This window comes from Grampus griseus (genome assembly GCF_964374135.1).
Source record: "Grampus griseus genome assembly, chromosome: 2".
NCBI classification, from domain to species: Eukaryota; Metazoa; Chordata; class Mammalia; order Artiodactyla; family Delphinidae; genus Grampus; species Grampus griseus.
This window is the reverse complement of record NC_139018.1, coordinates 159320355-159332922: the sequence shown is the minus strand read 5'-3', so window position 1 is coordinate 159332922 and position 12568 is coordinate 159320355. Positions and strand designations below refer to the sequence as shown.

Sequence of the window (12568 nt, the reverse complement as noted above, 5' to 3'; positions counted from 1 at the left end):
CTCCAGAATGATTTCTAATGTGAAAATGCCACGTAGACTTGAAGTCGTTTATAGTCCTTTGAAAAATTTTACCAGGAAATTTGGAGGGAAGCCCTGCAGACTTACATCAATCATTCACTCATTCACTAGCTGGGCACCTACCACCATCTCTGCCTCTCAATGGCTCACACCTCAGAGAAGGAGACAGATAAAGTAGTAATTGATTGGTGCTCTGAGTGATGTACCAGAAGTGCCCTGGCACTCACTAGTGCTGGCAATCGCCTGGGTAGCTGAAGGAAGAGGATGCTGGAAGTCTTAAAAAAAAGTCAGCATCCGAGATGGGTTTTGAATGATTAATACAATCTCTTCTACTGTAAGAAATGACGACATTGATTTTAGACATCAGCAACAACATCATTAAATGCATGATGGAGGAAAGTGCACAGTGCACTCAGGTGACACTTCAAAGATGAGTGCATGCAGAACTGGGGCCTTGTGGAGAGATGGCAGGAGTGATGTTAAAGAGGAAAGATTAGGATCTCACTGCCCACAGGTTTTTCAGGCCAAGACAGGGGAGCTTGTAAATTTTGATTTATTCAATTAGGATACAGTGTTCTCGGTAAGAAAAGACCCAGAACTGTCCACATTGATCAGTTTCTTTCAGTAAAATCTGCTCAGGTTCTGGGATCGGCATGATAGGCGTTTATCTTTCCTGGGATGAAATTATAATTCAGGGGCCTGAATCCTTAAAGATAAAGCTGAGGTCCAAATGTTGCCATCTTCCTCCCCAAAACACCTATAGTTCTTCTGGCTTCCTCCTCAAACCTTGGGCCATATTTCCTCTGAGCAAGAACTCATGGGCGAAGCTTTGGTTCACATGGATATCTTGTGAAAGGCTGTCCTCAGAGAAACATGCATCACGGTGTGGTGTCGCCCTACTGGCCTGTTTCTCCCAACACAGAAAGGAGAATGGACAGTTTCCCTGTCACCTTACAGGAGGATGGAAACACTGTCATCTCAAGTCCAATGTCCACAGCTGTTAAGTCAGCTCTCCTGGTTCCTATGCAAATAAAAAGGATTGTTGCACTTTCCCAATCCTACCACCGTTTCAAACAGGGTGCCCTTGTCCTTTACGAGTAATTGCTTTTAAAAATAGCACAATAGCAATGTGAAGACAGTTCATGAACATTTTCACATCTGTCTTAAGATCTAATTTTTAAACATTCACAAGAATGTGTAAACGATAATTTTCGTTTTAACACCATTTTGGAAACTGGGAGATGGCATATATAGACTTGAAGCATCTTTTAAAATATATATTATTCTAGACATTTCAACAAAGGAGCAAACACTAAGTTGATCTTTTCAGGACAACCCACAAAAGCAAACTTGCTAGAAATTTCAAATGCAATCATTACTTAGCATCAACTACCCTATTACAGAAATAATATATGTTCACTGAAACCTCTACTCAGCAAATTATCATGAAAAATACTCTATTTTGATTTGAAATGCATCCATTTTGACAAACTGTGAAAACTAGCAACTGTTTATAAACGCTCATGATAAAAATGTAAATCAAATTTAATATTTCATTGCTTCCCTTTCCTGAATTCAAATCACTCCTTTATGCCTACTTGAGTTTTAGGATACTAGTACAGAAAGACAGAAATCTGTTCAATAAAATATCATTCATAAATAAGATCGGACATTCCAGTACTATTACCTAAAGAAACATTTCCTTCCCAAAACATACTTTTTTCCCCAAAAAGTGTACAGAATGACAAATCCAAGTTCTCCTTGGTAGCTCACCACTGACAAGGCACATGTCACAGCATTAAATGTCATGTCCTCACAGAGGCACAATTTATTGGAAGAAACTATTGGTATAATATAGCACATTCGTTTCTAAACACAAAACCAAAACTGTTCATGCAATATATTCTGAGAGACGGTCTAGCAAGCAGTATGGAACACAGAATGGTTCTTCATGTGACAGTCCTTTTTTATGTTGTTTTGAGTAGAAATATTGTTCCTTAGGTGATCTAAAAATTCATACCTAAAGAAACTGCGGGAAATGTCCCTATTAACCGTAAGACAAGGATTCAGCTTTTTTTCTTTCCCCTATGATTCTGGAGGCTAATATTTCAAAAGACTTGAGAATATATGTTTTCCATCAATTTTCCACTTCTTAACATACTTGCGACGAACAGTGTTTTGGGATGCAGCTCCAAGAATATATTGGGGGTAATGAACTAAGCTATCAAACTACATATTCTACCAAACTCCCCTTAGAATAACTCTCAATTATGTTTGCAGGTACTTGGCATATCCTAAATGTGAACCCTTCGAAGGGTGACTTCAGAAACCTTTGATCCGGTTTTTGATGAATAAACTCTCCTTTCCTCAACTAGTTAACCAACAAACTAAGATTTAGACTGTAGCCGAGTGAAACAATGAGATGCAGAATGACTGTTTGCTAAACATTTATTCATTGGTACATTTACATAGAAGGCAACACTACGTGAAATGAGAAACCTTTTGCCAGAGATCTGACTCACAATAAAAACAACCTTAATATTCCATTTTTCTACGTTGACTTTCTAACAAGATCAAAGTATTCTGAACAGAATTATTTTTTAAACTCACCAAAATGTATCAATATAAAAACTACTGAGATTACATTAAAAAATGGAGACCACAGATTTCAGTTGTGCTTTAAACGGAAAAATTCTTCAGATAAAAAAGTTGGAAAACATTTAAGGTTCCATGCTCCCAAATGTCAGCCTGTGATGTGTCCTATGAAGTGAACACGCTGGTGACATGAGCTACACCTATTACCTCTGTGGTTATTAGCAGTACCAGTTAAGACAGTCCAGCCATTTGTGAAATATTTTTAAGGCTTTTAAAAGGAAGAAATCCTATGCAGCCTTGCTACAGATTCTTGTTGATAAATATCCAAAATCACTCCTTGCAAATCCATGGTAGTGGAAAGTCAGCCGATACGGACGACACTTGGAGAACTCTTGCCGTTGGCTGCCACTCTGGCTGACCCCACCAAGAGCTAAGGAGATCGATCAGGTTCCAGTAATGGGGGACTCGTGACTCAGAAAAATATGCATCGTAATTCTGGTTCAGAAACACGGAAGTCTGGGGCTTCAGACCTGTCACTTAGCTTCTTCGGGCCAGAATTCCCCTGAACAGACGTTTAGTAGGTTGGAGTACACGATCTGTAAGGTTGTTGCAAAAATAACTTCTTTGATTTTTAAATCACACTGGTTGCCAGAATGGAAGATTCTGTTAAGACTGTCTGAAGCCAGTTGCTTGAAAATGTGGGTACTTAAAAATGGGTGTCAATAAAGGATGAATGTCACTAACACTTATTGTGTGATCCCAGTATTCCTCAGATATGGCTATTTTTAGAAAGAGGAAAGAGCCAAGAACAAAATAAAACAAAAATCGTCATGGGATCTTGGGACTTAGTTCTTTTATCTGTTAAGTGGGAAAGTGTAGCTGATGACATCTGACATGCTTCCAACTCTAAAATCTCTTCCTTTTTTGGTCTAGTTTTTGGAAGCTTCTCTCCTGGGTTAGGTTCCCATAGAAATGAGTCAGAAAGCCTCAAAGCTCCTTTTGGGTCTAGAGTCCCACAGGAGGAATATGCTACATGAAAATTCACCCTATCCACATAAAATTAATCACTTCTTAATGCAGTCAGCTGGAATTTCAATACAAAGCTCTATCTGAATCATAGCAGATCACGGAGCAGACACCACCACCTCCACTGGTGTCTACACAGGAGATATCCTAAAGGTAGAGAAGACGACTGCTAGCCAGACAAGATCTGAAAATTTTCCATGCACCCAGATACTGTGCCCAGCAGTAAATACTGTTGCTATTGGTTTAGGTTAACTGAAAGTCAATGCTTTAATTTCTTATATTTGGTACCTGGCTTTGGTATCTTGTTGCAAGGTACTACCTCTGCAAGATTTCTAACTTTAAGTGGAAAGTGATGTTACGAACACTGTCTGTTTCTTAGGGCCCATGATGCTGAAATAGGGACTGACAAAGACTGAGGAATTCTCGAATTTGTAAAACTCAAGATAAATCAAATTAAGCATATACATTTCTCAGAGTAAAACTATATGGGATCCCTAGTTTCCCACACAACATGTAAAAAACTATCTTAAGAAAATATCCAAATCATTCACGTCAATTTGGCCTACCAACGAAGAGTAAGGAGTCTGTCACTGCCCCCCACCCCAGCCCAAAAGGCCACGCACAGTACGTCACAAAGCACAGAGCTGGACGATTCCTGCCCCAGCAGAAGCATCTGGAATTTTCAAGTCCATTACATCTCTAGCAGAGGGAAGGGAAAAAAATGCCAACTCTAGTGCAAACTAGAGGACTAACGAGGCCACAGCTAATAAAATCAGGGCAATTGACTGAAGAAAAAGAAAGAATCCTCAACCCATATATACAGCATTTCCAAAGGTCACTAGGTGAATTGGGGGGGTTTTGTTTTTTAGTTTTAGTTTTTCGCCTTCCTCTGAAGCATCAGGGATTGGAGTCAGGACGCAGGTTACAGGAACTGGTGGACCAATGGTCTGATTCAGTATGGCAAGTCCTATGTTCCTATAATAAAGGGGAAATTACAGCGAATCACTTTGTATGCACGCAGATCCAGGGAACACATACACTCTCGCTCAAGGGGTCTTGAATTTTCATCAATAAAAAAGTATTTAACTGGTCTCCCTGGTGGCGCAGTGGTTGAGAGTCCGCCTGCCGATGCAGGGGATGCGGGTTCGTGCCCCGGTCCGGGAAGATCCCACGTGCCGCGGAGCGGCTGGGCCCGTGAGCCATGGCCGCTGAGCCTGCGCGTCCGGAGCCTGTGCTCCGTAATGGGAGAGGCCACAACAGTGAGAGGCCCACGTACCGCAAAAAAAAGAGAAGTATTTAACGAAGATAAAGTGTCACAGCAAAACCAGGAAAGTAGGGAAAACCCCACCGTGGTGAGGAGAGTGATCATTAATAAGCAAAGGTTAATCTGACAAACTATATGCAATGCCTGTCACCTGACAGGTGTGCAATATCTTCCGTGTCCTTCCCCAACTTGCACTATGTCAAGCAGGCCAAAAGAAAACTGTTGGCAAAATTAAACCAGAGAGCTGGCGCGTCTTCATTCTACACGTCACAAACTAAGAAATGAGGAATTTAGCGATTTTTCCAAACAAGAAAGCTAGAAGGATTAGAGGAAGAACAACAGAAAATTCTACCAGTCATGTTCACGTGTTTTTCCTATCGTGCCTGCTAGAAAGTTCTTTGACGGCAGACTGATTCTCACTTGTCTTTGTATCTACAGCAAAAGTATATACACAATGTCTTGCCAGCAGCAGGCTTTCCATAAACATCCACTGATGAAGGAAACAAATTCCTGTTCCAGCGAAGCTTCCTAATGGAGACGTGGATTGTATTAGATCTCCATTAAGTGTGCTCAAAATGGAGTTAAATTTAGGTTGTACTTCATATTAGAGGCTTGCGAAACACACCAGCAGTGAGTGTTTTATGTCACGTGCTATTTTAATCAAAACAGCTTCTTATGTGTTAAATTTGACAACTCTCACAAGCGAATCCCAAGATGAGCAACTCAGTAAATCAAACCACTCTGGTGGCAAAGCAAGTCTTTATTAACGGGATCTGTTAGCAGAGAGCTGAACGGCTGCAGAGCAAGTGCTAATCACCTCCTTCCTCACTGGGGGCCACGCAGACAGTATGGTGCTGAATGCAGACAAAGGATGTGGAAAACTAGTTTCAGGATTTTCAAATGAAGGCTTTGAAAAAGTCAAGATGCAATTGAAAAAGGGTAACACCTTATTAAGTACAGGCCACAAAATGTGAATATTCACATACATGCATACACGTATTTTTCCCCTCCCTCCAAACAGTGCTATTGTAAACATGTAACTTTTGAATCCTTCTTGCCATAAGCCACTAAATGTTGATTTAAAAACAAAACCACAGCTTCACTTATCGTCTCAAACATGCTAAGAATATCTTGATCATTGGAAAACACTTCTGTGTGATCCCCTTCTTTTTTCTCTTTCCCACGTTACAGGATCCAAAACTCACTTAACAAAATCAATGTATTGACTTCCTCTCTTCACATTAACACTTCCTGAATGATTATAATGAAGCTGCTCCTCTTCCCCTTGAAATCATGGGCCTCCTTTACATTAATGTTACATTAATAACCTCTCTGTGAACCAGTAAAAGCATAAAAACAAGACGTGATCAACAGGGTTTTACCTGACTCACCCATTATCCTGCTGAGCGCAGCATTTCTCGTGGGCGATTCATCAAGCCCCTCAAGCCCGCTGTAGAGGGAGTGGGAAATCCTTCGTTCTCTATCATCCAACACCGTTTCAATGGGCAGCTCAGGTCCAGAGGGGCTCCCAGGTGACTTCAGCTGCAGAGAACGGGGTGGGGGGGCGAGGTAAAGTCAGAACTGGAGGCCCATGACCAGCATGGGGGAATTAGACCCAACTTGCCCAGGGTCTGCATCGAACTGGGTACCAAAAGAACTAGAACTTTTCACCCTGTACCAAAATAGTTTGCGATGACAGCTTTGCCTAATGACCAACTTTCTGTGCCACTTTACACTGTGCCTCCCATGAAGCTGTCAGATTTCAACCACTGGAGGAAAAATATGTAGATTAAAGGCTTTTTAATCACACTCACCTTGTTGCTTATTTTTTTTCAGCTTGACAGTACCTGCTGAAGTCAATCTGAGTTATGGTTTAACTCAGAAATCTTTATGCGATGTTGCCCTGCGCTAGACATGCTTTATCATTATCAGAATGGAAGCTGGAATTTAAGTCTACTTTTCACACTTAGAGTGCATAAATACACCTAACAGCACACCTTGGTGTGTGTGGGGGGAGAATGACCACCCGCTCTCTAAGACCTAAAGACCACTTGTCAGTTCGGGTGTCTTCAACAATACACCGAGCCTCAGTTTCTTCTGCTGAAATTAGAAACAATCATCCTATTCTCTCATTGTGTTCTTAAGTATGAGATAGTAACTGAGAGAAAATAAACTACACAGGATATTGACAAAACAGAAGTAAAAAACCCAGTATTCTAATAAGGCAGGCAAAGGTAGCTATTTTGCAAATATACAGAATCTGCTAGATAAGCAAAGAATATAGGTGGATTCCTATCACCAAGAATTAAAATGGTATGTGGCGTTGTTTAAGACAGCTGTGCCTTATAAAGTCATACACTTCATAAACATAATATGAGTGAGAACTCTATACTAGTAAAGCCATGAAACAAGGAGGAACAAAGCACACAAATCCTCCCAGTGTGGGCTCTGAGGTTAACCCCACCAACTAAAATCTTATGATGCTTTGGAGCTGGCCGGCAGCCAGAGACAGGGAGGGCTGGGGGGTGGGGTGGAGGGGCCCGTGTGGAGGCAGGGAGCAGAGCACAGCAAAGTGGAGAGAGGACTGCACATTCCAAACAGAGGAAACCACAACTGTGGCTCCTTCACCTGAACAAATTATTATTTCTGTTAGAAGCTATCATCTGTTTAATATAAATGAGATATTTAATGAAGTTCCGAATTGTAGACTTATCTCACCCAGTTTGATAAGCACCGGGGAGATTTAATGCACTGAAGGGTCAACACAATTACAATTGGAGGCACGTCAAACTGCGGGAGAATAATAAACTTGCAGCGCTAGTGAATTAGACTCAATAAGGTTTAAATTGTGAAATGAGGATTTATTAGTTTTTTTTTTTTTTTAAATTGCAGCTTACAACTGACAGCTTTACTGAAAAGTAAATTAAATATTCCAGGTCTTAGATGTAAAAAAAATACAAGAACATTTTCTGAAAGAACGTTATTCCTAAATTCCAAGGTACTTTGGAGAAGTAAAAACAAACACAACAAATACCCAATCCCTTTAAAAACAGGCATGTGTGAATTTTTTTAATGAGCACATACATTAGAGACCTGCTATACAAGTCTCAACACACAAGACCTGCATCCTACACAATAATTTATTTAATCATAAGACAGACAACACAACCTCGAGTTTGCTTAACAAATACATTTAATTGAAGCATATAACTGCAATTTTCTAGATGATAAAATCTTTATAAAGCATCTTTATGAGAAATCCCTAAATATCCCAAGAGGCTATTTTAGAATTTTATAAAGTCAAATAAAAATTCTATTTTAAAAATAGCACATGCAGGCTTTCCAGAGAAAAACAATAAGATCCCTGTTCATTAGGAACCTTGTACTTGAACACTTTCATGGGAAAGCTTCTGTACCTCCCCACCTCCCTAACCATGTCTAATTTGCATCTCAAAAGACAGATTTAAATGAAGACATCAATGGCCAAATACATAAATATTTAACAGAAGACACAATGCCTTTTAATTTCTTAAAAAAAAACTGATTGGAGTACAGAGTTTTGTTTTAAATCTTTTGATGATTTTTTTTGTTACAAGCAATTGAGTTTAAGAAAGAGGAATGCATCGCATCATCAGAGTGGGAGCTTAGCCACTCCAAGGAGGGCAGTCCTGGAAGACTGGCCTGGCCTTCCTGCAGTATGGGCTGCTCCCAGGCCCTTCTGATCATCTCCACATATAAAAACCTTATCAAATTAAGCTTAATTCAAAGAAGACACCAAAATAAAAGAACTGCAATTTTCACTTTGTCGTTTTAACTGCAAAAAATGTTCTTCCATCCAACAGAACTCAGTCCCGAGTAGGGACAATTGTGTGGGACGCCCTCAACTCCATCCCTAAGAAAATAGGAAAGCCTTTACATCCATTAAAGAAAACTAGGTTGCAGCAAGATAACTCATACTGGGGATCAGCATAAAGTGATCCAGTCTCTTCCCAGAGTAACGTGGAGATATATGTCACAGGCCGAAGAACATCATATATTCTGTGACCAGGCCATCGATTTCACTTTGTGGTCACTATCCTCACAAAATAATAAGTTAGGTGAATCATAAAGATTCATGCTGATCAATATTTATCAGAACTTCATTTACAAAGACACAAAAATTGGGAATTACCCCATATCTATAAACAATGTAATGTAGTATGCTCTTAAAAAGATATTCAAAGGATCATATATTGCTTTTACAATCAGAAAATAATAAGTGCTATTCAATAACAAAGAACTGGATATTGTCCAGTGAATATGCTTCATATTATACATTTGGCCTACTCTTCCTAGGAAAAGGTAAAATATTGGTTTCTTTTAAAAAACTAATACAATATCTGTGGGGCTTAATAAAATTTCAAGTTGTTATAAGTGTGCAATAGTGGGTCAAATCATGTCTTTCACATAAAGAAAACGTATCCCACCATCTCAACTAGAAACGGTGAAAAGCTCGCATAGATATGGCCCTAGTCCCCTCCAGCAAACCTAAATCTGGGTCCCAGTTAGTAAGTGGCATGATCTTATTATCCGATATTTCAGTCTTTATAAGCTTATTCTATTCTATCCCCAATTCCTGGCACAGAGCAGGCACTGGGTGAATAATTGGATGAATAAATCCATTTCTGAGTGAATGACTCAGAGTTTCCTTAAATCGGTTTAGAGATCTCATACGTATAGGCCATGTGGAAGGGGGCCTTTAAAGCTAAGGGCACAGCACAAGGCTGAAAGTAAAAGAAAGTTGATCGAGGTTACAATCACACATTGCAGAAAGGACTAACATCCGAAGGACAAGTTAACACAGGACAATGAATAGTAAGACAGGGTCTAGCTTTCTTTGGAGAAGAGTGGCTGGAGTTTCAGGGTTCAGTTCCAGGTTCTGCTTTCATGCAGAACCACAGCTAATGTCCTCCAGGTTCCCATGTGGCTGATAGCACTGACCAGAGGATGAAGTAAGCCTGGATGTGACAGACCCAGAACGCGATGGCCTGCCTGACGCTGGGACTCATAGGTTTACTGTCCACCTCTTCCCAACACAGCCAGAGTATCAACTGCTTGAACCCCACACTCACAGGCAATCAGACCCTCTCATGTGCATAAGAGGGATGGACACCTTGCTTCTAAATTACTCTGCCACTACCTTGGCCTTGCAGCCATTAAGCACCTCATTTGGCTTCTCTGTATTTATTTCTTCATATATAAAATAAAGAGAATCATAAACGATACCTTAGGTCCCTTCCTATTCTAATGTAGCTTTCTAAGAGAATTAAACATAGAGAGAGAATTCACTTTAAAGTAGTCCTTGGTCAGTTCAGTAAGTTTTGCCAAATTGATAAACCCATGTAATGTACACCCCTCTCTGGATAAAGGGCATTGCCATCACCTCATTAAATTCCTTCCTATTATTTCCCGCTCAATCCCAACCCGCCCAAAAGCAACCAATGATATTTTCATCCTAGAATAGTTTTTCCAGTTCTAGATTTTCATATAAATTAAATAATATTAATAATAATATAACATTAATAATAAATAATATAAAAATTAATAATCCCAATTGGTAATCAGTTTGTCCATTGCTATAAAAATTCCTGCTGGGATGATTAATGAGAGTTTATTAAATCAATAGGCCAATTTGAGAGAACTGATACTTCAGTGATACTGAGTCTGCTAATCATATATCACTCCACTAATTTAGGTCTATTTTATTTTTCAGTGACGTTTTATAGAATTACGAGTACAGAGATTACCTGTGTTGTTAAACTTATCCCTAAGTATTTTATGATTTTTGATATTTCGGTACATGATATTGATTTTTATTTTACTGTCAAATTGTCTATTCCTAGTACATACAAATAAAATGGATTTTGTACATTGGCCTACTGTCCTATGATCTTGCTAAATTCACTTACTTGTTCTAAAGTAATTGCCTTGTAGATTCCTTAGGGTTTTTTACGTAGAAATCATGTTATCTGGAAATAAAAAGTCTTATTTCTTCTTCTTAAAAAAAAAAAGTAGTCCTTGGTGACTAAATTCCTCAGCATGGGGGCTAAGAGAAAACTTACCTGGTCTTACTCTCTATTGGTACCAAGGCAGGCTTTATATGAAATCATGTCTAACAAAGATATAATGAAGTGACTGCAGACTAGGTTAAATTGCAGTAATTCCTACAAATACTAATTTCCTTGGAACATTTAGAATTATCATAATTCTCCTACACAAGTGACTTTCAATACCCATTTCCCAAAGTTCTCCTTCAAAGTCCTCAACAAATTTGTCCTTTGCAATGATACCAATGTTTCTGCCTCTTGCTTTATGTATTCTTTCCAATGGAAGAGATGCCAAAAAAGTTCATCCATCCTTCAGGAGCACAAAACAAAGGAAAGCCATTTCTTTTCTCTCTCTTTTTTAAAGAAATAATTACTGCTTATGGAATGTTTTTAAATAAGTAAGAGCATTAGAGCTAAGGAAGGTGAAGGAAATCCAGAATCACTGCTAAAATATTAATTCTGTTACCTTGCCTTGTTAGAACTTCAGTGTCTAACAGTAACTAAGTTAATTTTTTTCTTCTAAAAAGGCTCGACTCTCTGGGATTATTTCCCTCATCATTCAGTCCATGTTTAGGTGTCAGCCTTGGGTTGGACCCCAGTGATGGAGAGATGAACAAGGTCCCAGCCATCTCAGAATTTGCAGTTCCCACCAAAGAAAACCAGAGAGGAACCATGATGGTGTGACAGCTGCTGCCTGAAGGTGAGTACCCAGGGCTACGGAAAGGCTTTGGAGAGAGGATACTGAAATCTAAAGGCTGACTTTGCTAGAACAAGGAGCAGAACTGACTCACGTGGAAAATCCAGAGGTGAAAGGCAGCATCAGACATCTGAGAAATTTCAGGTCGTGTAAGGGACAGGCTGGTGGACACAGGGGCTGGTTTGTGCACGTCCTAGTGGCCACGTGATGGAGACTGGCGCCCATCCTGGAAAGGAAGGAAAGCTCCCGAAGAGATTTCGGCCGGAAGTGACACGATCAGTTTGTTTTGTGGGAAGATGTGCCTTACTGCCGTGTAGACAAAATGGGTTGAGAGAGAAGTCCTTCAGGGAGCTGCAGCAGAGAGCCCGGTGAGAGGATGGGGTAAGGGCAGGGGGATGGAGAGGAGTGAGGGAGGAGAGAGATTCCAGAGGAGGAGGCAACAGAGACAGGAAAGGCATTTGAGAGGTCAGAGCCACCCCAGATTTCCAGCTTCTACAAGTAAAGAAACAGTGGAGCTATCTCGGGGGGAAGGAGGACAAGGCAGATGAAGAACTGAGGGAGGAATGGGTTTTGGTGGAAAAAGCATAGGTGCCTGAGAGACATACCAGTGGACATCTCCATGGGTGGCTGGACAGAGGGATCTGGAACTAGAGTAGAGTCCTGAGCTGAAAACAGGACCATGGGATTCATCATAAGGAAAGTGGTACCTGAAGACCAAGGAATTAAGGTCTCCCAGGGAGCATGTGAGGAAGAAGACACAGCCCAGAGAACGCCTTGAGGAATACTAACCAAAAAAGGAACAGGCAGAAGGGAGCAAGCTTAAAGGAGACAGAGGGCCAGAGAGAAGCAGGAGAAAAACGGAGAGAGCTGGCAGGAAAGGAT

At 40.2% G+C, this 12568-nt stretch overlaps 1 protein-coding gene across 13 annotated transcripts in view; it reads right to left on the bottom strand.

The window, feature by feature from the left end:
• Nucleotides 1-12568, bottom strand: part of PARD3 (par-3 family cell polarity regulator) — a 638153-nt gene that overhangs the window by 237021 nt on the left and 388564 nt on the right. For 7 of the 13 annotated variants that reach the window (XM_082648196.1, XM_082648199.1, XM_082648191.1 and 4 more), the window contains one exon: nucleotides 6295-6445. In XM_082648196.1, coding sequence (XP_082504322.1) covers nucleotides 6295-6445 — 151 coding nt within the window. Of the gene's footprint in view, nucleotides 1-6285; nucleotides 6446-12568 lie in introns of all 13 variants that reach the window. The other 6 variants (XM_082648190.1, XM_082648201.1, XM_082648198.1 and 3 more) reach the window with 1 other exon arrangement.